At 37.5% G+C, this 24,775-nt stretch overlaps 2 protein-coding genes across 3 annotated transcripts in view; one reads left to right on the top strand and one right to left on the bottom strand.

The window, feature by feature from the left end:
• MIER3 (MIER family member 3) overlaps positions 1 to 8,040 on the top strand; it is a 34,199-nt gene extending 26,159 nt beyond the window's left edge. Inside the window, exons 11-13 of the mRNA XM_047086769.1 lie at positions 3,586 to 3,713; positions 3,791 to 3,933; positions 4,039 to 8,040. Of these exons, the coding sequence (XP_046942725.1) occupies positions 3,586 to 3,713; positions 3,791 to 3,933; positions 4,039 to 4,496 (729 nt within the window). The 3' untranslated portion in view covers positions 4,497 to 8,040. The remainder of the gene's footprint in view (positions 1 to 3,585; positions 3,714 to 3,790; positions 3,934 to 4,038) is intronic.
• A 4,508-nt stretch (positions 8,041 to 12,548) lies between these two features.
• Positions 12,549 to 20,070, bottom strand: SETD9 (SET domain containing 9). Of its 2 annotated transcripts, XM_047065450.1 has the most exons (6): positions 19,939 to 20,070; positions 18,126 to 18,493; positions 16,366 to 16,489; positions 15,760 to 15,875; positions 14,939 to 15,044; positions 12,549 to 12,918 (listed from the first exon to the last, which is right to left on the bottom strand). In XM_047065450.1, the coding sequence occupies exons 1-6, from the start codon at positions 20,034 to 20,036 to the stop codon at positions 12,831 to 12,833; spliced, it is 900 nt and encodes a 299-aa protein (XP_046921406.1). In that variant the 5' UTR covers positions 20,037 to 20,070; the 3' UTR covers positions 12,549 to 12,830. The 2 variants fall into 2 exon arrangements, with proteins under 2 accessions (XP_046921406.1, XP_046921497.1); XM_047065541.1 differs by lacking the exon at positions 12,549 to 12,918 and having other exon boundaries at positions 14,962 to 15,040.
• Between the last annotated feature and the right edge of the window lie 4,705 nt (positions 20,071 to 24,775).

The following is a 24,775-nucleotide window of genomic DNA, read 5'->3' as shown; positions in this document are numbered from 1 at the left end:
CTAAAAAATAAAGTACTTTTAAAAAAGTGTATGTGTGTGTATATTCTAGTAGTTTGTAATAATTTTCATTAAAGTATGCTTTGTTTATTATTATCTCTCTTTATCCTAAAGGAACATAAGATTCTGAAGTGTTTAGATGGGTAGGTCAATATTTTCTGCCTTTTTCATTAATAGACTTTGTTTTTTCGGGCATTTTGGTTTACAGAAAAATTGATCAGAAAGTACACAGGGTTCCCGTGTATCCCCTTACCCCCACATACACAGCTTCCATTATTATTAATATCTTACATTAGTGTGATATATGTTATAATTAATGAATGAATATTGATATATTATTATTAACTGAAGTCCATGGTTTACATTTGGGTTCACTTTTTGTGTTGTATGGGTTCTGACAAATGTGTAATGACATGTACCATTACATGTATAATGATATCCACCATTATAGCGTCATACAGCATAGTTTCCCAGCCCTAAAAATCCGTGTAGTCTAACCTCTTCCACCCTATTCTTTCCCTCCCTGCAGCCCTACTCCTAACACCTGGCTTTTTACTGTCTGTATACTTTTGCCATTTCAGATGTCATATGGTCGGAATCATATAGTATGTAGCCTTTTCGGGTTGGCTTCTTTGACATAGTAATAACGCATTTAAGGGTTTCTCTATTTTTTTTCATGGCTTGAAAGTGCATTTCTTTTTATCACATTTCTTTCTATCCCATTGTATGGATATACCATCTTATCCATTCACCTATTGGAGCACATCTTGGTTGCATCCAAGTTTTGATAGTTATAAGCTGCTATAAACATCTGGTTGAAGGTTTTTGACTTCTTTGGCTAAATGCCAGTGAGTGGGATTATATGGTAAGAGTATGTTTGGTTTTGTAGAAAACCTTCCAAATGTCTGCTAAATTGGCTTTACCATTTTGTATTCCCACCAGCAATGAGAGTTCCTGTTGCTCCACATCCTTGCCAGCATTTGTTGTCAATGTTTTAGATTTTGGGTGTTGTAATAGGTGTGTAATGTATCTTGTTTTCTGCATTTTTCTGATGACATATGATGTGGAGCATCTTTTCATTTGCTTATTTGCCATCTGTATTTCTTTTTTGTAAGGAGGTGTCTTCTGTTAAGGTGTTTAGCCTTTTTTTTTTTTTTTTAGCCTATTTTTTAACTGGTTTGTTGTCTTATCATTGAGTTGTAAGTGATCTTTACATAATTCCAATAACAGTCCTTTATCACATAGGTGTTTTACATATATTTTCTCCCAGTCTTTGTCTGTCTTTTCATTCTCTTTTGCAAAGTAGAAGTGTTTAATTTTAATGAACTTCAACCTAACAAATTTTCTTTTATAGATCATGCTGTTAGTATTACATCTTAAAAGTCATGTCATCCCCAAAGTCATCTAGATATTCTCCTATGTTATGTTCTAGGAGCTTTATAGTTGTGCACATTACACATTTACATCTGTATTCCATTTTTAGTTAATTATTGTGAAAGTTTTTAAGAACTGTGTCTTTTCTTCCTTTCTTCCTTGTTTTTTTATTTGTTTTTACATGTGGCTATTCAGTTGTTCTAGTACCATTTGTTTAGAAGATGACTTCATTGCGTTGCCTTTACTCTTTGTTAAGGATTAGTTGACTGCATTTGTCTGTCTTTTTCTGGGCTCTCTATTCTGTTGCATTAATGTGGGTATCTGTTTTTTCACTAGTATCACACTGTCTTGACTCCTGTAGCTTTATAGTAAGCTTGAAGTTGGGTACTATCAGTCCTCCAGCTTTGTTTTCTTTCAGTATTGTGTTGGTTATTCTGTTTTTGTTTTGTATTGTTTTGCCCTTCCCATATAAACTTTAGAATTAGTTTGTCAGTATTTACCAAATAACTTGCTGGGACTTTGATTAGAATTGCACTGCATCTATAGGTTAAGTTGGGAAGAGCTGACATCTTAACAGTAATGAGTCTTCTTATCCATGAATGTGGGATATCACTCCATTTATTTATATCTCTCATTTCTTTAATCATATTATAATGTTCCTTACATAGGTCTTGCATGTATTTTGTTAGATTTATACCTAAATATTTCATTTTGGGTGTGCTAATGTAAATGTTGTGTTTTTAAATTTCAAATATCATTTGTTCATTGCTGGTATATAGGCAAGCAATTGACTTTTGTGTGTTAACTGTGTATGCTACAATCTTGCAATAATCGTTTATTAGTTCCATGAGTTTTTTGTGGATTCTTTGGATTTTTCTTTGTATGGTCATGTCATCTGTAAACAGAGACAGTTTTATTTCTTCTCAATGTGTATACCTTTTATTTTTCTTATTGCTTTTGCTAGATATTCCAGTATGATGTTGAATTGTTTAATGCCTTTTTGTATGTATGAAAATCTTATGTTTTCTCAAAGATGAGACGAAGTATTTAGTGAATAGATAAAACTTTTTTAAAGAAGGCTGGGTTGTTGAAGTCAAAATAAAACATAAGTTTTACAGTGACTTAGGAAATTTATTCGTTTATTCCATAAATAATGAAGTTCTACAATTTACTGACTGGACGTTGTTTTAAGCACTAGGAATACATCAGTGAATAAGACAGGAAAGTTTTCTGTTCCCAAGAAGCCTATGTTCACCACAAAGACTTCTAGTTAATGATGTTTATTGAAATGTACACTTTATTTCTTGGCTTAGAAAGCTTGTTCCCTGGAAACCAATTTGACAATAAACTTCATATATTGAAAAAAAAAAAGAAAGAAAGAAAGCTTGTTCCTTATGTTATGCACTTATGTCATGATCAGTAATCAGGATAGAGATGCTAAAAGTTCCTCATAGGATACTGATTAAGCAGTGGAGAAAGTATTTATTAGAGAAGGACACAGAATTTTGTCTGTATGTTTGAACTCATACCTTTAGCTGCATATAGTTTGAACAGCCCTAGTCTGGATGTGGAGACACGTTGGTGAGGCTCAAATTTTATTGTTTTTGTTGTTGTTGTTACCCAACTCCTGTAGCTGTGAACCAAACCCACGTTGAAGGAAAACACCCTGCCTTTAGCTAGAAAATCATCTTAAATTGCAGATGCAGTAGAGTGCTGATCCCTTTTCTAAGAGTTTTTAGTCTCTTTTGCATTATGGAACCCTTTGAAAATCTGATGAAGCTGCAGCCCTTTACCCCAGAAAAGTGTACCTACATATAGTTTTCGGATTTAATAGATGCCCATTAATCCCATTCATGGACCCCTCAGGGTTAAGGACTCCTGCTGCAGTCAGAATCACAATGAGTGTTCAGTGAGGAAAAAAGTAAAGGTTGCCAGTGTTTTAGGATTTTCAGCATCATTTCTGGGTACACATTTATTTTATAAACTAATACATTCTGATTGAAATAACAAACCTTGGCCTTTTGAAGGTATCCTTATTATTAAATAGTATAAATATAAAGCCTTTTTTTTTTCTAATAAAATGTTCAGAATTTCATAATTCGGGAGATAGAAAATAAGACCCATGGATTAAAGCTATAGTTGTATTAAAAAAATTACTAAAAAATGGATTGGGTTTGTTGGTTTCTACTGAAAAATTCAACTTTCTTTTGTTAGGTGAGAACTAGAACAGTTGCTGAATGTGTAGCATTCTACTATATGTGGAAGAAATCTGAACGTTATGATTACTTTGCTCAACAGACAAGATTTGGAAAGAAACGATATAACCATCACCCTGGAGTTACGTAAGTACCATGGGCTTTAGAGACTTTTGTTTTAACTCTGATATGCAGTCATGAAATTATTGGGGTATGTTTTTCAGGGACTATATGGATCGTTTGGTAGATGAAACAGAAGCTCTGGGAGGGACAGTAAATTCTTCAGCCTTAACTTCTAATCGACCTGAGCCTCTTCCTGATCAACAGCTGAACATTCTCAACTCTTTCACTGCCAGTGACTTGACAGGTAAAATGAACATCTTTTTGTGTTCTTCAGCTTAGGGCAAAATTGTGTCTTCTTTGTTTCATGACACAGGACAACTTACTTAAACCATTTTCCATTTCTTTTTAGCTTTGACCAACAGCGTAGCAACTGTCTGCAACCCCACGGATGTTAATTGTTTGGATGATAGCTTTCCTCCATTGGGCAACACACCCCGTGGACAAGTAAATCATGTGCCTGTCGTAACGGAAGAGTTACTCACCTTGCCTAGCAACGGGGAAAGTGATTGTTTTAATTTATTTGAGACTGGATTTTATCACTCGGAGCTAAACCCCATGAACATGTGCAGTGAAGAGTCAGAAAGACCAGCAAAGAGATTGAAAATGGGCATTGCTGTTCCTGAATCCTTTATGAATGAGGTTTCTGTAAATAATTTGGGTGTGGACTTTGAAAATCACACACATCACATCACCAGTGCCAAAATGGCCGTCTCTGTGGCTGACTTTGGCAGTCTGTCTGCCAGTGAGACCAATGGCTTCATCAGTGCCCATGCTCTACATCAGCATGCCGCCCTTCACTCTGAGTGACACGAGTGAGGAGCCCAGAAACAGTGGGTGTGCAGAACCAGTAAACTTGAGGAAAGGATCAGGTTTGCTTAGTCTTTCACTGGAAGTTTGAACCTTTTTCACTATGACATCAGTGATGTCAGTATGTATAGAACTATATCTTGATTTATCAAGAGTATTTTCATTTTTCAATCCATAAATGTGGAAATGAACTATGATCAGCAGAGTTGGGAACTAAGATTGAACTCTGTGGTGCAGCTTTAAGCTCTGCTTATCTCTTCCTCATCCCCCAGTACCTCTTCTCCACTCCCTTTTTTTCTATTCTTTTCTGTTCCCCACTGCCCTCACTCCCAATTTTAAAACCTGTAGACAGAGGCCACCGGCTCAAAACCAGCACAGATGTTCTGAACTGAATGGAGTGGCTTCTTTTCGTGTAAATTCCTTTTGCCGTAATGGATGCAGTGGAATAACAATGTTTACAGGTACCGATCCCAATCCCTGCTCAATGTAGCATTTTTTGGTTTTATTTTCTTAATTAAATAAAAGCAGGGGTAGGTTTCTTTAAACTGCACAAACATGCAAGGATTTTTTTAAAATGGAAACTTCTCTCATGTTATTCAACTAGAGCACTTCAGTTTACAAAACAGCAAGTCCATCTTTATGGAAGCCAGCACGAGGAACTGCGTGCAAATTATGAAGACACTTGCTTGGATCCTGTTTCAAAATTCTAGACCAGGGCTACCTTACACAGAATCTGTCATTTTACTGTGGGAAGAGTTCTGTGTACCTTCATTGATTGGCTAAAAATTTGGCTTTTGAAGATGTGGTATTTAGATGGGGTTTTGTCCACCATTGTCAAGATTATAATTCTAAAAATCATACTGGTATTGATAATTTAGTTTATCCTGAGGCAACTGACTTGCAGGACACAGTCTACAGAGCCTAGGATGTTGCCACTCAATGGTTTACATTTGGGACACTTCTTATGTTGTTTGTAGCACTGCAGTTCAAAGTGTTCATATTTTGGAGGGACTTCTAGATTTTACACTTAATGCAGTAGAACCTTGAAGTATATTTAAACTTTTTTTGTTTAGCTTGAACAGTTGGCAAGAAAAATGTGAGTTTCTGTCTATTGACATAGAATGGTACTTTACCACTTTAAGTTTTAAAAAGTGATAGACGTTCAGATGCATCTCACACTCAGTTTTATTTCTATTCCAGACATTGTGAATGAGAAGCCATTGTCATAAACTTTGGCCATTTTTGCTCTATAGATATGCATCTTTAAGTTAAAAGGTGAATTCACATGATACACAATACAGTATTAGGATGTAATAAGCTTTGCTTTTATAGTTCAGTTACAATGGAATTTTGCTTTTTTTTTTTTTTTTGCACCATCTTAGTTGAAATTTTCAATTTCTGCTAGTTGTCGTGCTTTGCAAAAAACTTAAATGTTTGGCTGCATTGCTGATATTTGTAAGTATAAGTCGCTTCAAGGTTGTGCTGATGAGTAGATAGGTTGTAGTGACCTTAGTAGTGATGGAAAGGGAGGGTATTTATTATACAAACTGTGAACTGCAATGACATCCTTAGTTTTGGATGATGTGTATTCTTATTTTTGTTTGCAGCATTTTAATGAAGATTGCTTTGAAGTGTTTACGCAGTAGCATATTTACTATAAAATTTAGTTTAGCGCAGTGGACAAAAGTAGTTAAATTAATAACTTAAAATCAGTCTCTAATTTATACATCTAAAGTCTAGCATTCCTGTATGCACACAGTAAATAATGGGTAGCCTGGGCTCTATGTTGCTTTCAGATATTTTTATCCAAGTTATCAGCTTCTTATTGCTGTGGTGTTGTGCTAAACTTTGAACCTTATTTCTTTTGTTAAAAATCAGTATACCTTTTATAATTTAGTAAGATACTGGCCATAATCTTCCATTGTTATAACTTTAATTTTCACTCTGGGTTTACAGTGGCTGGTTTGTATAAAATAATTTACACAAAGATGACTGAATGCTAATACCAGTTGCACTTAAATGAACATGCCCATTCTCAGTAGCTGATGCAGTAACATAGTCAGTTTATCTATGCATTGCTGGGATCTTGATATAAGATGGAAACAGTGTTTCTTATCTAAAGTTTTGATTATCAGCAAGTTGAATGGACACTTTAGTTATTTAAATAAAGATTTTTGACCAAAATCCAGAAAATGATATGAGAGAAAAATAAATTCCAGCTAGTTTAATAGATTTTTAAATGTCAATCTGATTTTAGCCTCTTAGAGAGTGCTAACTAGCTGGTAACGTTTACTTTTAATTCCTTCTTAAAATGAGGCAATAATTTGCAAGATTTTTGTATATATATGTAAATTCTTCATATCTTTTTAGATCTAATTCAATATTTTCTGACTGCTTCCGCCATGTATAATACCATTTTTGTGCATGCTTGATGTGACATTCATAAATTGTACCACTATGACTTTATCCATGTAAAATAGCTATTTATTGAATTTTCTTTTAAAAGCTCGATTTACTGGGTTTTGTTTCCTCCAGTTAAGCATCTTAACAGAGAATTTGTTGCTGTTTATTAGAAGAATTGCGTTTGAGAGCATGAAAATAACTGATTTGCAATTTTATGAAGAAACAATAATGCCTTTATTATGAAGTGTGAAGCACAATTCTTATAACAAACTGTGATAAATTCTTTTGTTTTCTTTTGCCGCATTATTTTCTTATGAACAAACCAAAAATCCATGGTGAGCAGTTGCATTGTTGGCTGATGTATCTTTTATGTACAGGGAATTTGAAGAGGACAACGGATCCATTTAGGAGTGTAACTGGTGCTGTGATTATAGCAATACTTTTGTTAGTCGTACGTCATCTTTTCCATGCTAGCATTTTAAATGTTTAGTTTTCCTCTTGTCACGGTCAACTGCTGAATTTACTTGAAGGATGTAGAATACTGTTTAAACAATACTAAAGTGTGTACAATTAGGTCAAAGAATTGTGCAATTGTTTCCTTTTTAATTTTTAAAATTGAGGGTCATAAATATTTGAGAACGTCAGATTTAATAGAGCATAGTGATACTATTTAATTTAACCAAAGTCTCTAGTGAATATTTCAACTTTGAATGTAAACTAATGAATAAACCTGACCACCAAGGAGATTGTTTGCCCAGAGTTTCAAAGCACATTGTCTACAAATGGAAATTGAAATAATTTATAAAAATATTGACATTACTATGTTTTTTAAAAAGTTCTTAATTTTTTCACTAAAAGGAGGAAACTATTAGTTTTATTGTTAAATATGGTAGATATTAAAATTCCTCTTAGATGACCAGTGATTCCAATTGTCCCAGTTTGAAATAAGTATCCTGTGAGTATGAGATTAATTAGTGACAATCACAACAAGTTTTAGTATCAGATGTTCAAGAGGAAGTTGCTATTGTTGCATTGATTTTAATATTTGTACATAAACACTGATTTTTTTGAGCATTATTTTGTATTTGTTGTACTTTAATACCTGGTGTACAGTTCCAGAAATAAACATCTGGAAATCTTTTTTTTTTCTTGGTTCGTGTGAGTATTTGCCACAATTAGATTTTTGTTTAATGAATCATAAGCTATAACTCATGGGACATGGGTAGATATTTAACCACTGTTCGGTTGGTTTTTGAGGCAGTAAATAAGATATTTGATAGTGACAAATGGCAGATAAAATACTTTTTCTTTAAATCCTCTATAACAAATTTCCATATGGAATAAAACAGCCATCCCAAAATGAGGCTAGCTTATACTTTCAATGTAATTCAGGAAATATTTGTTGAATGTCTGTTTTGTTTCAAACACTGTTCTAGGTAAGTATGTCTTTTAGGAAGACGTGATGTCTATTAATTGTGTTGTTATTTGACAATGTATTTATGGTAAACTAGTCTTTCTTACCCTAGTATACATAGTTTAGTAGCCTCGTAGAAATATCTTTTCAAAACCTTCATCTTTCAAGCTGAAGATCTCTTAGTCTAATTTCACAAATTTGTTCGCATATTTCATTTCCTCTGAGCAGAGCTTTATCTAGTGTTTTTTTTTTTTTTTTTTTGAGAGAGAGAGAGAGAGAGAAGGGGGTGTTGGGGAGGGGAGAGCAGGGAGAGAGGGAGGGAGAGAGAATCCCAAGCAGGCTCCGCACTGCCAGTGGGAAGCCTGATGTGGGGCTTGATCCCACAAACTGCAAGGTCATGACCTGAGCCGACATCAAGAATCAGATGTTCAACTGACTGAGCCACCCAGGCGCCCCTAGTCCATTCTTAATATGCAGTGATCAGGGGGCGCCTGGGTGGCGCAGTCGGTTAAGTGTCCGACTTCAGCCAGGTCACGATCTTGCGGTCCGTGAGTTCGAGCCCCGCGTCAGGCTCTGGGCTGATGGCTCGGAGCCTGGAGCCTGTTTCCGATTCTGTGACTCCCTCTCTCTCTGCCCCTCCCCCGTTCATGCTCTGTCTCTCTCTGTCCCAAAAATAAATAAAAACGTTGAAAAAAAAAATTTAAAAAAAAAATATGCAGTGATCAGATAGCACATAGGGTCCAGATTTTGTACAAGGACACAAAGAGGATAAAATGAAAGCAAACGCTCTTGACTCCTCTGCTTTGGTTACTTTTCTAAAATCACATTCCTTCTTGCACAGATGCCACAGAGCATAAATGTTCAGGGGTCTGTGGTGGACACAACACAGTAGTGCCTTCAGGTGGGGACAAGTACAGGTGTTTTCAATCCAGCCAAGCATGTGGCCAAGTACCATGTGAGAGCTACAAAGTACTTAAGGCTTTTAGGGGAGAGAGGAGAGCCTTGTGGGAGCAGAATAATCTCTCCTGACTTGTAGACTTTATCTTTCTTGGCCATAATTTTCATCAATGATAGGCTTTGAGCCTGCAGCTTCTCTGACTTCTCAAAGGCCTCAGGGTATCTGTAAGTTACCTATTTCATTATGTACACTTTGAATTTATTTTTAAATTTTTTATGTTTATTTCTGAGACAGAGACAGAGCATGAGTGGGGGAGGGGCAGAGAGAGAGGGAGACACAGAATCTGAAGCAGGCTCCAGGCTCTGAGCTGTCAGCACAGAGCCCGACGTAGGGTTCGAACTCACAAACCATGAGATCATGACCTGAGCCGAAGTCGGTCACTCAACCGACTGAGCCACCCAGGCGCCCGTACGCTTTGAATTTAAACTAGCCCCTGGTACATAGCACTGTTTACCATTTCCCATCCAGGTAGGCGTTCTTTAATCCTCACCGTCTATTTCTGTGTCTGTGTGGATTCTCTGGCAAAATTGTATACTAGGGGACTGAATTCATGGTTCTAGACCAGGAGTGCTCACGTTTTTCTACGTTTAATACATTAGTTCACATTCACTTTCGAGAGACACACAGGCTGTTGTGTAACTCAATTTTGATGAGATGCTTACACAAAGGTAAAGGCAATACTGCTACAAAGTTGTTTTCTGGTATAGAACTCAAAAGCATTTTGTAAGCATGTCAGAAATGAAATTAGCCATTTATAAATCTAAAAAAATTTTTAGTAAGAAAAAAGATAACATGGTTTTTCGATGTTTTAAAATGTCAGTGTTACATTAAAAAAAAAATTCACCCCTCCAGTGCAAACCAAGTCATGATACTAGACAAGCTTTATACTCTCACCGTGAGCATTTTATGAGGAACCATGTTTTATTCTTTGTATATCCCAGGACCCTTCACCTAGTAGGTATCACTGAATGCTTGATGGCCTATATTACTCTTAAACTAATGGTGACTTGTCCCCTAGCTTTGAAAGAAAGACTTTTTAAGACAAAAATTAGAATAGTATAATGAACAAACCAGATTGAACTGACATTTTCCCATATTTGATCTTTTTCTATATAACATATTTTTTCCCTGCACTAGTTAAGTTATTGACATTTCAAGAGTTCACTCCTAAAAACTCCAGCCCATCCTATAGCCCCTCCTAATATGTCCACAGGAGTTAGTATTTCTGTATTTTATATAAGGTTCTGGGTAACAGGATCTTCTTGGTCAAGTAGATTGTTTTGGTTTTTTTTTCCAAATAAGATTAGTTTCTCCTGGTTTTAAGGATCTTACTGACACAAATAGAAGATAAAGGAGGCTAAGAAAAAGAATCAGATGCTGTCGCAAATATACATTTACTATTTATACATGATACATATGATAGAGAAAAAAAGTGTAATAGGAAGTTTCAGGGCTGGCACTTAGGGATTGTGAATTGTGATTGTACGATGGTTGGCAAGGTGACAAAAAAGGGGAAGACCTTTGCAGGCACAAAAAACTAGTGCAGAAGCCCTGAAAGTGTGCGTGTGTCCAACAGGTTCAAGGTGTGGGAAGGAGGCAGATGTGCCTGGGGTAGAACGAGCAAGAGGTGAGATCAGAGGTAGTGAATGGCTATATCATATATGTGAAGGACTTTAGCATTTATTCCAGTATATGAGGAGTAACGAGAGGATTTTGAGCAGAGGTGGGTCAAGATCTGAGTTACATTTACAAGAACCTCTCCGGGTGATCAATTCTGTAAAACTGGCAGGAGTGGAAACAAGGGAAGGCAATTACGATGCTATTGAAATTGCAATAAACTGAAGAAAGTTGTTGATGTAGCAGTTAAGGTGGTTAAAATCTGGTTCCATGTTAGGATTTGAGGTGTCCTCTCCACCCAAGATTGGAACTGAGAAATGTGGGAGTCAGGTTGATGGAGATCAAGGAAAGATTACGAATGAAACTCACTGGAGAATGTGGCTTCAGAGCTGTGGCCAGGTGAGCTCACTAATACTCCACCTCCGAACTACTAGACTCACTCTATCACTGGCTGAGCAGAGAGAAGACCAGGACACCCTCTCTGCTGGCAGAGTCCACAGAAAAAAAAAAAAAATACAGGGGTCTGGGCCATGGGTGCCTAGTTCTCCTCCAAAGATAATTTCAGAAAATCATTCTTCCTCCAATGGGTATAGAGAGAGGCCAGGAGCATCACTATTGGAAGTGCTCCCCCTTGGAATAAGAGAATGGGGAGGGGCACCTGAGTGGCTCAGTCGGGTAAGTGTCTGATTCTTGGTTTCAGCTCAGGTCATGTACTCAAGAGTTTGTGAGTTTGAACCCTGCATTGGATTCTGTGCTGACAGCAAGGAGCCTGCTTGCTTGCTTGCTCGCTCTCTCTCAAAATAAATAAATAAACTTAAAAAAAAAAAAGAGAATGGGGAATACATGTTCCTCCCATCACCACTATCTTATGACTTTATTTCCATGCTAAAAGCTAAAACAATCCTTAAATCACACACACACACACACACACACACACACACACACACAACTCATGGCAACAACATATATTTTTGGCTTTAGTTTATAATATAAAAATAGAGTTTTTATTTTTATTTTTTATGAAATTTATTGTCAAATTGGTTTCCATACAACACCCAGTGCTCATCCCCAAAAAATGCCTTCTTCAATACCCATCACCCACCCTCCCACCCCCCATCAACCCTCAGTTTGTTCTCAGTTTTTAAGAGTCTCTTATGCTTTGGCTCTCTCTCCCACTCTAACCTCTTTTTTTTCTTTTTTTTCCTTCCCCTCCCCCATGGGTTTCTGTTAAGTTTCTCAGGATCCACATAAGAGTGAACACATATGGTATCTGTCTTTCTCTGCATGGCTTATTTCACTTAGCATCACACTCTCCAGTTGCATCCACGTTGCTACAAAGGGCCATATTTCATTCTTTCTCATTGCCACGTAGTACTCCATTGTGTATATAAGCCACAATTTCTTTATCCATTCATCAGTTGATGGACATTTAGGCTCTTTGCATAATTTAGCTATTATTGAGAGTGCTGCTATAAACATTGGGGTACAAGTGTCCCTATGCATCAGTACTCCTGTATCCCTTGGGTAAATTCCTAGCAGTGCTACTGCTGGGTCATAGGGTAGGTCTAAAAATAGAGTTTTTAAAGAAGTTTGTACACATCAACAGTGCAAGAAATGGTGATGATTTGGTTAAAATTTTATAAACCACAGAGATACAAAATAAAAGAAAAATTGAAATTTTAATTTCAGGCAGTAGGTTTTAATTTAATAAGCTACTGTGTTTTTAGGTGAAAACCAATTAAAATTATAATTGCATTATAAATTTGAAATTGTAATGAAGGAAATAGCTTTTAATATAAACACATTAACATCAATAAAAACAAAAAATTCCCACTCCAATTAGGCCTCAAAATATTTGTTCTATAGGTGGAACTCAGAGATACAATTAACAAAAACATTTAGAATAAATAGCTGAATAGAAAACCTAATTTCTAATTCATAGTTAGCTGACAATTGTATAGTAGTTTGAGAAAAGCTCTTCTCCTTGTTTGATGTCCCTGAGTGCTACAAGAATGACACATCGAAGTGGGCTGAGGACAAAAAGAATACACAAAAGTTAGAAGTATTAACAAATCCAAGCTCATATTTTTAATATAACCAATTTAGCTGTTATAGACATAATTTTATTCAAATTTTTTACTATTGTCTTAGCTATTTGATTTCCATGAAGAAATAGTTCCTATCCCTGATGGAGACCACAAATCAGTAAGTTTAAAAAAACCATTTTTTTTTTAACATTTATTTTTGAGACACAGAGCATGAGCAGGGGGGAGGCAGAGAGAGAAGGAGACACAATCCAAAGCAGGCTCCAGGCTTTGAGGTGTCAGCATTGAGCCCAATGCTGGGCTCGAACCCACGAACTGTGAGATCATGACCTGAGCCGACGTCAGACGCTTAACTGTCGCTTAACCGACTGAGCCACCCAGGTGCCCCTGTGGTTTAACATTTTAAAATTAATTTGTATCTTTGTATTCTGCAAAGATGAAAACATTACTTAAAATTAATTGGGATTAAAAAAATACTTTTATGAACACCGTAAGACATAAGTAACCTTCAATGTTCCTACTCAGTTAACTTTTCCTGTACTTGTTGAACAGTAGTGATATTATGCTCCAGAGCATATAGCTAAAAAAAAAACCCAACTGTTACATACACACACATAGAGACAGAGTATGTATCAAGTACAGAGAATAGTCAAAGTTTGTTGTGTTTTTAGACAGAGTAGGAGTCGGGGAGAAGGGAAGGTGCGGGGAGAGAGGGGGGGGGGGGGAGAGAGAGAGAGAGAGAGAGAGAGAGAGAGAATCTTAAGCAGGCTCTATACTCAGTGTGAAGCCCAACGAGGGGCTTGATTCCATAACCCTGGGATCATGACCTGAGCTGAAATTGAAAGTTGGACGCTCAACCAACTGAGCCACCCAGGTGCCCCCAAAGAACAGTCTAAGTTTTAAATCTCTTTCATCTTAAAAGGACAATTTAATGGGGCCCATAAAAAATAAAGTTTGCTAGCACCTGGCAGCTCAGTGACATGACATAAAGATTATATTTTCCTATAGCACTGTTGATAAAGAACTCTACAGAATTACTTACATTTAGAAATTGTTACTTGAACACTTTCAGACTTTCCACTTATTGAATACAAATGTTACATTAATAATATGTATTTTCTGAATATTTCCTCTTTTTTTTTTAATGTTTATTTTTTTGAGAGAGAAAGAGAGAGAGACAGTGTGAGTCGGGGAGGAGCAGGGAGAGAGGTAGACACAGAATCCGAAGCAGGCTCCACGCTCTGAGCTGTCAGCAAAGAGTCTAACACGGGGCCCAAACCCATGAACTGTGAGCCAAAAGTCGGGCATTTAACTGACTGAGCCACCCAAGTGCCCCTGAATATTTCCTCATTTTTCATTAAGTTTCCAAACGGAATAGTGAAATGAGCAAAAGAAAGAATAGTGTAATTTAGCCTTTTTCTTCAACAGGGTGTTCTCAAGTAAGATGAAGAACATAATGCTTAAAATGATTAAAAAATGTATTTGAAGATTTTGTAAGTAGAAAAGTAACAATGAATCACTTGAAAAAAATTTTAAGGTTGATACTTATAAAGGACTACATAGAACGAAAATGGGTAATAAGAAGCAGAATGAGCTAAGTTAATGAAAAATATTAAACTTCAAATGAGCCTACATTAATACATTAAGGTATGATGAAAATCAAAATTTAAGTTATAATTTTTTCCTAAGAGAAATTATTCCAAGTTCTGTATAGCTTTTTCTTGGAATATATATATATTTAAAAAAATTTTTTTTAAGTTTATGTATTTATTTTGAGAGAGGACACACAAGAGAGGCAGGGGTGGGGGGCAGTGAGAGAGAGAATCCCAAGCAGGTCCACATTGTCAGTGCAGAGCCCTATGTGGGGCTCGAACCCACAAACCGTGAGATCATGACCTGAGCTGAGATCAAGAGCCAGATGCTCAACCAACTGAGCCACCCAGGCACCCTCGAATATACATGTTTTTTGAGTACAGCAGAACACAGGGGACAGGAAAAGACTAACCTTTGTTTGTCACAGCTGTAGGCAATGTTTGGAAGATACTGTTTTAGCTCTATAGGAAAAACTGCAGGCACATCAAATTCCTGGTAACAGACATTAGCGGCTCTGTCTAGGAACAAGTATATAATTTTTAGAAATAGCCGTTTTAAAAAAGGTCATGGAAAACAGAACTGAATTTTAACACTTGATGCATGGTTTTCTAAATTATTAGAACATTTTCAAATTAATAATCACTATTACCTTCCAGGCATTACTAGATTATGTATGTTTTATTATTTACTTTTTGAAGATCAGAAAACAGAGACTCAGAAAGATTGAAGGTTACATAGAAAAGTCAGGTTTCAAGTTCATATCTCCCTAACACCAAAACCTATGCTAAATGTAGGCGAGATCAAACTTATATTTTTAGGAAAGTCAAGCCCTAGAGAAGGTAAGTGATTCACAAAAGTAGCAACAGAAAGGGGATACCAGTCTAGTTTAACCTACAAGGTTCTACTGAGGCTCTGACAAAATGATCTCTAATGCTCTTTTTTTAACTATTAAAAAATGCTAAAATAATAATGATCAAAGGAGCATTTATCAGTTACCTATATTTACTGAAAAACCAGAAGAAAAATAGTAAATTAAAGAATTCCAATTAATGTATATCATTATTTCCCCAACTTCTTTAATATCTGCCTTCTCAGCATTACAATTTATTTACAGGCTTTGAAAAGCTGAGATGTTAAATTTAACTGCCTCTGGCACTCAGTCATATAGCAAAGGAGGAAAATTACTACTGCTATATTTATATCTTGTCTCACAGACCCATAATGTCAACTTACCATTTGAACAATTGTTGACATACTGTCCTACAGCAAGTGGATTACAAATTTCTGATGTTAGCCATGTACTGTCACTCATTTTTAAAGGACCAAGTTGATCCCTCCCATTGCAAGATCTGAAACAGGTGAAAGCATTAGGTAAGAGATTGTTCTTTTATGTCTTACAGTAAAATCCAAAAGTACAAAATTAATCCTAGAACTGAACAAATCCAATTTCTCTTAAAAAGTTTTGTCTAGTCTGGGATGCCTGGGTGGTTCAGTCAGTTAAGCGTCCAATTTCGGCTCAGGTCATGATCTCACAGTCCCTGAGTTCGAGCCCCGGGTCGGGCTCTGTGCTGACAGACAGCTTGGAGCCTGGAGCCTGCTTCAGATTCTGTGTCTCCCTCTCTCTGACCCTCCCCCGTTCATGCTCTGTCCTTCTCTGTCTCAAAAATAAATAAAAAAAAAAAATTAAAAAAAAAGTTTTGTCTAGTCAATAGGGCAGCTGAGTTGCCACTTAGCAGCCGTCTAAACAGATTTTTATTTAAAGTGAAAAGGCCAGGGTCATGGTCATTTTCCTGTGGCTCTGTGTCCTATCGTTATGTTTGAACATGGGCACTAACTTACCTGTATACGACTTTTGATATTCCTTTGTCATTTCCATCAATAAGTACCCCATCCAGGCATCTAAAAATAAATGGATTTCCAATGGATTGGAAAAAGATTGGCTCATACTTCTGATATACTGTACCTATTATAAGGACATAGCAATATGTAAAAATTATTAACATCATGATAAGCACCTCTCTCTGGAAAATAAACATAACATGAAATGAACTATTTTATTTTCTCTACCTTTTTCTAATATTTTACTCCAGTCTAGATTATCACATTCTCTTTGGCTACTTCTTCCCTTTAAAGAGTGCCCAAAAGTAAATGGAGCAGAGAATCAACTTGTTCACATAGCCAAATAAAATGTGACTATTTTGATTAATTAAAATGTGAACACCACATTTGAGATTCAGCTTTACAAAATTATAGGGGCTTTTTGTTTTGTTTTTGCTTTTTATTTTATTTTATTTTATTTATTTTTTTAAAAATTTTTTTTTCAACGTTTATTTTTTGGGGGGGACAGAGAGAGACAGAGCATGAATGGGGGAGGTGCAGAGAGAGAGGGAGACACAGAATCGGAAGCAGGCTCCAGGCTCCGAGCCATCAGCCCAGAGCCCAACGCGGGGCTCGAACTCACGGACCGCGAGATCGTGACCTGGCTGAAGTCGGACGCTCAACCGACTGCGCCACCCAGGCGCCCCATGTTTTTGCTTTTTAAAGTAGAGTGTTATTTGACATCCATTAAAAAGTCTTTTGGGTTCCTGGGTGGCTCAGTGGTTAAGCATCGAGCTTCAGCCCAGGTCATGATCTCACAGTAGTGAGTTCGAGTTCCACATTGGTCAACTCGAGCCCTGCTTTGCCTCAGGTGAGCTCGAGCCCTGCTTCAGGTGAGCTTGGTTTCTCTCTGCCCCTCACTGACTTGCGCCCTCTCTCTCTCAATAAAAAAAAAAAAAAAAAAAGTCTTTTAAGAAATGTACCTGTTAATAACCAGTTAAATAATGTAGACAAAATGGGAATAAATGAATCTGATATTCAGGTTGTTTCCCCTTTCGCTAGCAGTAGAGGAAAGGAGAAAATTAGTATTTACTGAGTGTGTCCTATGTTACTGGCATCCTAATCTATTAAATTTATTCTAGTATTAATTTGTTGCCAGCTTGTTCTATTTAGCCTTTACAGAGTTAGTTGTGTAGGAGGAAACCAACTCTTTTGCTTAGGGATGTAAAATTAGAAAATAGAATGACTTTTTGAAAACATGTCTGAATTAAACATTTACAAATAATGTAATCTTAGTTTAACAAATAACATACCCTACTAAGCATTCTAGTCAATGATCTTTTTGCAAAGAAGCTGCTTTACTTTCAAAGTGTAGAAATGGCAAGAAGGTATTTATTGATTTACAGGTTTAAACTCTGTCATACCTGTTTTAACCCGTACTATTTTTACCTTTAGTTATCAATTATGTAAGCCAACTGACTTATTCTCTAGTGTTTTCTAAGTAATTCATCAAAGTAGGCCATACTATATTCTACATTTAAACATTGACTACAAAAATTTCCTTAAAAGAAAAGTGCTTTTATTCAAATAAATACTCAAGGATGCTTTCTAGCACATAAAATAATTTGTAGTTATTTTCGAAATCAGGATTTACAAATGTGTGGAAATCTCAGTTTCTAATTCAACTCCTTACTCAAAGGATTATAAGAGTAAGTATTTTGTTGGACTTATATTAACTGATAAATAGGAAACTCTTGGCAAAGCACTAATTGTGTCATTACCAGGATACATAGCTACAACCGCGCCTTTTGGTACCAATCCTCTGGTAACGAAGACACCTTTTCCAGCAGAAATCAATGAGCTAGTTGCTCGGGCAACACTGAAACCCAGTGTCTTATAAAGAATTTCTTCTGGTTTAAAGATATTTTGCTGTTGATGTCTGTATTCAAGCAGTTTCACCCTTGGATGTTGAACTGACAGTAGGTCATGATATTTTGATTTAACGGTTTCTGGAAGCATAGTCAAGATATCTGATTGCTTATTGAAATCATTAATGAACAGAGCCTGGAAAACTTTCAGTAATGTTCCTAGGACATCTTCATCTGAGATAACTTTGTCTTTGGATTCCTCTGGAACATATCGGACGGTCCTGAAAACAGGAAAAGTTTCCATTCACTACCCTTCAAGTGATAAAAGTCAGGCTTCATGCCTTCATGCCTTCTAAGTTACTGGGCTTAATGATTATTCTCATGTGTTTGAAGGGCATAAAACTAAAAAGTTCAAGAAAGAATTGTTTGGGGATAGTTCTAGTTCGCTAACTCCTGGCAATACCTACCCAAGTTACAAATAGCCGGTTATCTGTGAAAAGTCTATCTGTACCAAATGCTGTTGGGTCCTTACATTCATTATCTCATCTTTGCAGACAGGGAAACTGAGGCTTGACGTTGGGGTGCTTGCCCAAGAGCCTAAAGCTGTTAAGCTGGAAAGCCACAGCTCAAACAGAACTAGTTCTTCTTCCCACTACATCCATGGCCATTATGTGAATATCGCATAAGAATCCTCATATATTTTATAGGCATTTAATTACAAAGACAAATTTAACATATACTTTGTCACATTCTCTCCCGGGAATACTTACTTCTTTAATGGCTGCATCATTTTTACTCGCATAATGGTATTATTTTTTACTTCTTGACAAAAAGAAAGCCATTCCGCTTCACAATTCTATAGCAACGGTGGCCCTGAATTCACGTTTCCGCGGAATCAAACTTTGGAAAAGCTCTTCGGTTATTAACTGGCCTTCAGTGGAGCTAGCTTTGCCTATTTAAGTGAGCATTACGTGAGCTTCTTCACGATCGCTACCATGCCACTTACTAGAGCCGGAATTAACAGTGACTCCACCGCCACCCACTCAACTAGATCCCTTTCTTCAGGCATGGACTATTCTAAACCCCACATTCGGACGTGTTTTTAGTGACATTTTGCTCGTTTTTCTGCGTCAGCAAGTTGTTATCCTCACATCCAAGCCGGGCTGCTTTCACCATATAAACTATGGAGCTATGAAAATAAACCTCAGTTTGGCTTTTCTAAGGAACTTTGAAGTATGCCCTGGCGGAGAGAAGGCCATGCACCCTCACGCTGTATAAACTTTGCTCTTTTTCAAAAGTTTCTATTTTTTGCCCGGACAGAAACGCCCGTCAGCGAAGACCTCTAAAGGAGAGCACGAGCCGCACTGCCCGTGAGGGACGCCCGCCTCACAAACCTCACAGCGCGGGGTACTCTGGGAGAAGAGGCCTCAGGTCCCACCCTCCTAAGGCTCCCCACGGTCTTCGGTATCCCAGCTGTCCTCCGACTCCACCAGCCTCGGCTTCGCCCATTTCAGGCCCCGCCCCACCTCAGGTTCTGCTCGCTACGGGCCCGCCCACCTCGGACCCCAGGGTCGCCTGAGGCTCCGCCCACCAGAGACCGCCGTTTAAAGTGCTTGTCGCCGGAGGTTCCGCCCACTTAGGGCCCACACGCCTCCAGTTCAGCTGCCCTGGTGGCGTCGTGGGGCTGAAAGAAGATGTCCCTGGTCTTCCGGCCTCGCCCTCTCACCTCGGGTTGTGGTTTAGGTTCAGCGCGATCCAAGGAACGAAGCGGTACTTGTAACGACGCCATCGCTGCCACAGGCCCCGCAGCAGGCGGCCCGGCATGGCCGTCCCGCGGCGCTGTAACGAGGACAGCGCCGGAGAGGTGGGTCACAGTCTCGGGCCCGCCCTGGTCTGGGGAGGAGCGGAGGCCACGCCGTCCCGCCCCTCTTGGGTCTCCGCCTTCAGTGCCTTGCTCCTTTGCCCTGGGACTCCCTTGGATCTTGTGGCCTCCGTCCCTCTCCTTTATTGACCTCAGCTGGCTGAATCGTAGGTGCGTATAGCTGAGGGAAGCCCTCTATTCCCCTTTTCTTTCTCCATTCGCTCGTGTATTTACACACACGCGCGCGCACACACACACACCCACTTCGGAGAAGTTCAGACCACGCTTAGTTCCAGTGGATGCAAACTACAAGAATCTCTGAAATCAGTACGTGTTTGTTAAGAATTTATGGGGTGCCTGGGTGGCTCAGTCGGTTAAGCTTGGTGGGTTCAAGCGCGATGTAGGGCTCTGCGCTGACGGCTCGCAGCCTGGAGCTTGCTTCGGATTGTGTGTCTCCCTCTATCTCTGCCCTTCCCCCGCTCACACTCTGTCTCTGTCTCTCTCAAAAATAAATAAATAAACATAAAAAAAGTTATCAGACTGATATGTTTTCTACCAGTCTTATTTCTATGTGTTTGTCTTATTTCAGTCTTATTTCTATGTGTTCTGTATTCCTACAGAAAATCATAGATATATGTGTGAATGTTTTAAAGCTATTACAAATATCCACAACTTCTTTTATTTATTCAAAAATGTATTTTGGAGTTTCTTCATATTAGTTTGTATAATTACACTCTATTATTCTGTTTCTACGGTTTTAACATCGTTTATTACTATTTAATTTTCTGGTAAGTGTACTTCGAATCTAAAAAGTTCTCTTCTAGTTTTGGTTTGTCAAGAATTTTTGTTTTAAGTTGATGAGTATCACATGCTTTTCTTTGCTATTTACTGAGGTGATCACATAATTTCTCTATGTTATTTTGTTAATGTATGAATTATACATTGTCAGATGTTACACCATGCTTGGATTGAGATAGCTAGATAGTTATGAGTAACACATTGGTCATACTCTATAGGTTTTTACATGCTTTTGTTGTCTCAAATTTATTTCGAAGTGTGTTATAAAATTTTCAGTGTCGTGGCTTGTTTGTAGTTTTGTTTTCAGGTTTTGGTGTTAGACTTTTGCTGACCTCATAAAATGGATTGAGAAGTATTCTCTTTTCCTCTACTTGTGAAAAAAGACCAAAACATTTGTATAGGAATGGTGTTATTCCTTCCTTGAATGTTGATAGAATTCACCAGTGAAACCATTTGGATTTGTAGTTTTCTTTGATAATGAATTCAGTTTTTAAAATTGAAGTACAGTTGTTATACAATATTAGTTTCAGGTGTACATAGTGATTCAACATTTATATACATTAGTAAGTGATCTCCATCAGAAGTCTAGCTACCATCTGTCACCATACAAAGTTGTTACAGGTTTTGAAATAGCAAGAATTCTTTTTTTATGGCTGAGTAATATTCCATTGTATATATTTATACCACATATTCTTTTTAAAAAAATTTTTTGTAATGTTTGTTTATTTTTGAGACAGAGCATGAGCAGGGGAGGGGCAGAGAGAGAGGAGACACAGAATCCGAAACAGGCTCCAGGCTCTGAGGTGTCAGCACAGAGCCCAATGCGGGGCTTGGACCCATTAACTGTGAGATCATGACCTGAGCCCATGTTGGACGCTTAACTGACTGAGCCACCCAGGTGCCCCACCACATATTCTTTATTCATGTTTTGATAATGGACATTTAGGTTGTTTACATATCTTGGCTATTGTAAATAATGTTGCAGTGAACATGGTGGTGCATATATCTTTTCCAGTTAGTGATTTTGTTTGCTTCGCAGCTGTGAAATTGTTGAAATGTATGGTATTTCTATTTTTAATTTTTTTGGGGAACTCCAGACTATTTCCCATTGAAGCTGCACCATTTTGCATTCCCACCAACAGTACACAAAGTTTCCCTTTTCTCTGCATCTTTGCTGACACTTGTTATTCCTGGTCTTTTTGATACTAACCATTCTGACAGGTGTGAGGTGATATCTCATTGTGGTTTTGATTGGCATTTACTGAAGATTAGTAACGAGTATCTTTTCATGTGTCTCTTGGCCATCTGTATGTCTTTGGAGAAATGTCTATTCAGGTTCTCTACCCACTTTTTAATTGGATTTTTTTTTTATTGAGTTGTATCAGTTCTTTATATATTTTGGATATTAACCCTTTATTGTTTTATTAGTTGCAAATGTCTTCTTCCATTTAGTAGGTTGCCTCTCATTTTGTTGATGTTTTCCTTCACTGTGCAAAAGTTTTTTAGTTTGATGTAGTCCCATTTATTTTTGCTCTTGGTGTCCTTGCCTGAGGATGCAGATCCAAAAAAATACTGCTAACACTGATGTCCAGGAGCTTACTGCCTATGTTTTCTTCTAAGAGTTTTATGGTTTCACATTTAAGTCTTTAACCCATTTTAGTTTAATTTAATTTCGTATGTGGTGTAAGAAAGTGGTCTAGTTTCGTTGTTTTGCAAGCAGCTCTCCAGTTTTCTCAGGACCAAATTATTGAATAGACTGTCTCTTCCTCATTGTATATTCTTATTTTCTGTGTTGAAAATTAATTGGGGCGCCTGGGTGGCGCAGTCGGTTAAGTGTCCGACTTCAGCCAGGTCACGATCTCGCGGTCCGTGAGTTCGAGCCCCGCGTCAGGCTCTGGGCTGATGGCTCGGAGCCTGGAGCCTGTTTCCGATTCTGTGTCTCCCTCTCTCTCTGCCCCTCCCCCGTTCATGCTCTGTCTCTCTCTGTCCCAAAAATAAATAAAAAACGTTGAAAAAAAATTAAAAAAAAAAAAAAGAAAATTAATTGACTGCATAAGTGTAAGGTTTTTCCTGGACTCTAGTCTATTCTGTTGATCTATATGTCTGGGTTTGTGCCAGATCACACTGTTTTGATTATTATAGCTTTATAGCATAGTTTGAGATCAGGGAGTATGATGCCTTCTTAAAAATTATTTATTTATTTTTTTAATGTACATCCAAGTTAGCATATAGTGCAAAGGTGATTTCAGGAGTAGATTCCTTAATGCCCCTTACCCATTTAGCCCATCCCCTCACCCACAACCCCTCCAGCAAATCCTCTGTTTGTTCTCCATATTTAAGAGTCTCTTACGTTTTTCCCCCTCCCTGTTTTTATATTATTTTTGCTTCCTTTTCCTTATGTTCATCTTTTTTGTACCTTAAGTTCCTCATGAGTGAAGTCATATGATATATTTGTCTTTCTCTGACTAATTTCGCTTAGCATAATACCCTCTAGTTCCATCCATGTAATTGCAAATGGCAAGATTTCAGTCTTCTTGATTGCTGAGTAATACTCCATTGTGTGTATGTGTGTATATATATATATATATACAACATTTTCTTTATCCATTCATCCATCGATGGACATTTGGGCTCTTTCCATGCTTTGATGTTGTTGATAGCTCTGCTATAAACATTGGGGTGCATGTGCCCTTTTGAAACAGCACACCTGTATCCCTTGGATACATACCTAGTAGTGCAATTTCTGGGTCATTGGGTAGTTCTGGTTTTAATTTTTTGAGGAACCTCCATACTTGGCTGCACCAGTTTGCATTCCCACCAGCAGCGCGAAAGAGATCCTCTTTCTCCGCATCCTGGCCAGTGTCTGTTGTTGCCTGAGTTGTTAATGTTAGCCATTCTGACAGGTGTGAGGTGGTATCTCAGTATGGTTTTAATTTGTATTTACCTGATGATGAGTGATGTGGAACATTTTTTCATGTGTTGGTTGTCATCTGGATGTCTTCTTTGGAGAAGTGTCTATTCATGTCTTTTGCTGATTTCTTCACTGGATTATTTTTTTTTGGGGTGTTGAGTTTGATAAGTTCTTTATAGATTTTGGATACTAACCCTTTATCTGATATGTCATGGTCTTGGATTCTTGTGTATTGAGAGTTTTTTGATTACTGATTCAACTTCATTACTAGTTATAGGTTTGATCAGATTTTCTATTCTTGATTCAGTCTTGGAAGATTGTATGTTTGTAATTTACCTATGTCTTCTGGTTTTTCCTATTTGTTAGCCTATAATTGCAGGATTTTTCTTATAATCCTTTATATTTCTGTGGTGTTCATTGTAACTTCTCTCTCATTTCTGATTTTATTTATTTGGGCCCTCTTTGTTTTTTTCTTGTAAGTCTGCATAATGATTTGTTGATTTTGTTTATGTTTTCAGACAACCAGCTCTGTATTTCATTAATATCCTCTGTGATCTTTATTTCCTTTCTTCTACAACATTAGTATTAGTTTGTTCTTTTTCTAGTTCTTTTAGGTGTAAGTTTATTTGAGATTTTTCTTGTTTCTTGAGATTGGCCTGTATTGCTATAAGCTTTCCTCTTAGAACTGTGTTGTCTGCATCCTGCAGGTTGTGGACCATTGTGTTTCCATTTTCATTTGTCTTAAGGTATTTAAAAACATTTTTTTTAATGTTTTTAATTTATTTTTGAAAGAGAGAGAGAGACAGAGAATGAGGGGGGGAGAGCAGAGAGAGAGACACACACAGAATCCAAAGCAGGCTCCAGGCTCTGAGCTGTCAGCACAGAGCCCGATGCGGGGCTCGAACTCATGAACCGTGAGATCATAATCTGACCGAAGTCAGATGCTTAACTGACTGAGCCACTCAGGCGCCCCTGTCTTAAGGTATTTTTTAA

This window comes from Lynx rufus, unplaced genomic scaffold (assembly GCF_022079265.1).
Source record: "Lynx rufus isolate CCGP_SWC_20201006 ecotype Redwood Valley unplaced genomic scaffold, mLynRuf1.p SCAF_1, whole genome shotgun sequence".
NCBI classification, from domain to species: Eukaryota; Metazoa; Chordata; class Mammalia; order Carnivora; family Felidae; genus Lynx; species Lynx rufus.
The sequence above is the reverse complement of the archived record's forward strand: the minus strand, read 5'-3'. Positions and strand labels throughout refer to the sequence as shown.

Excerpts from the sequence above, each read along its gene's own strand:
- SETD9 (XM_047065450.1), bottom strand. The coding sequence starts at position 20,036 with ATGCCGGGCCGCCTGCTGCGGGGCCTGTGGCAGCGATGGCGTCGTTAC. Across the intron at positions 15,876-16,365 it reads ATATCAAAAGTCGTATACAG|ATCTTGCAATGGGAGGGATC; the intron begins GTAAGTTAGTGC and ends CACCTGTTTCAG. Across the intron at positions 12,919-14,938 it reads TACAGCTGTGACAAACAAAG|CCCACTTCGATGTGTCATTC; the intron begins GTTAGTCTTTTC and ends TTTTGTCCTCAG.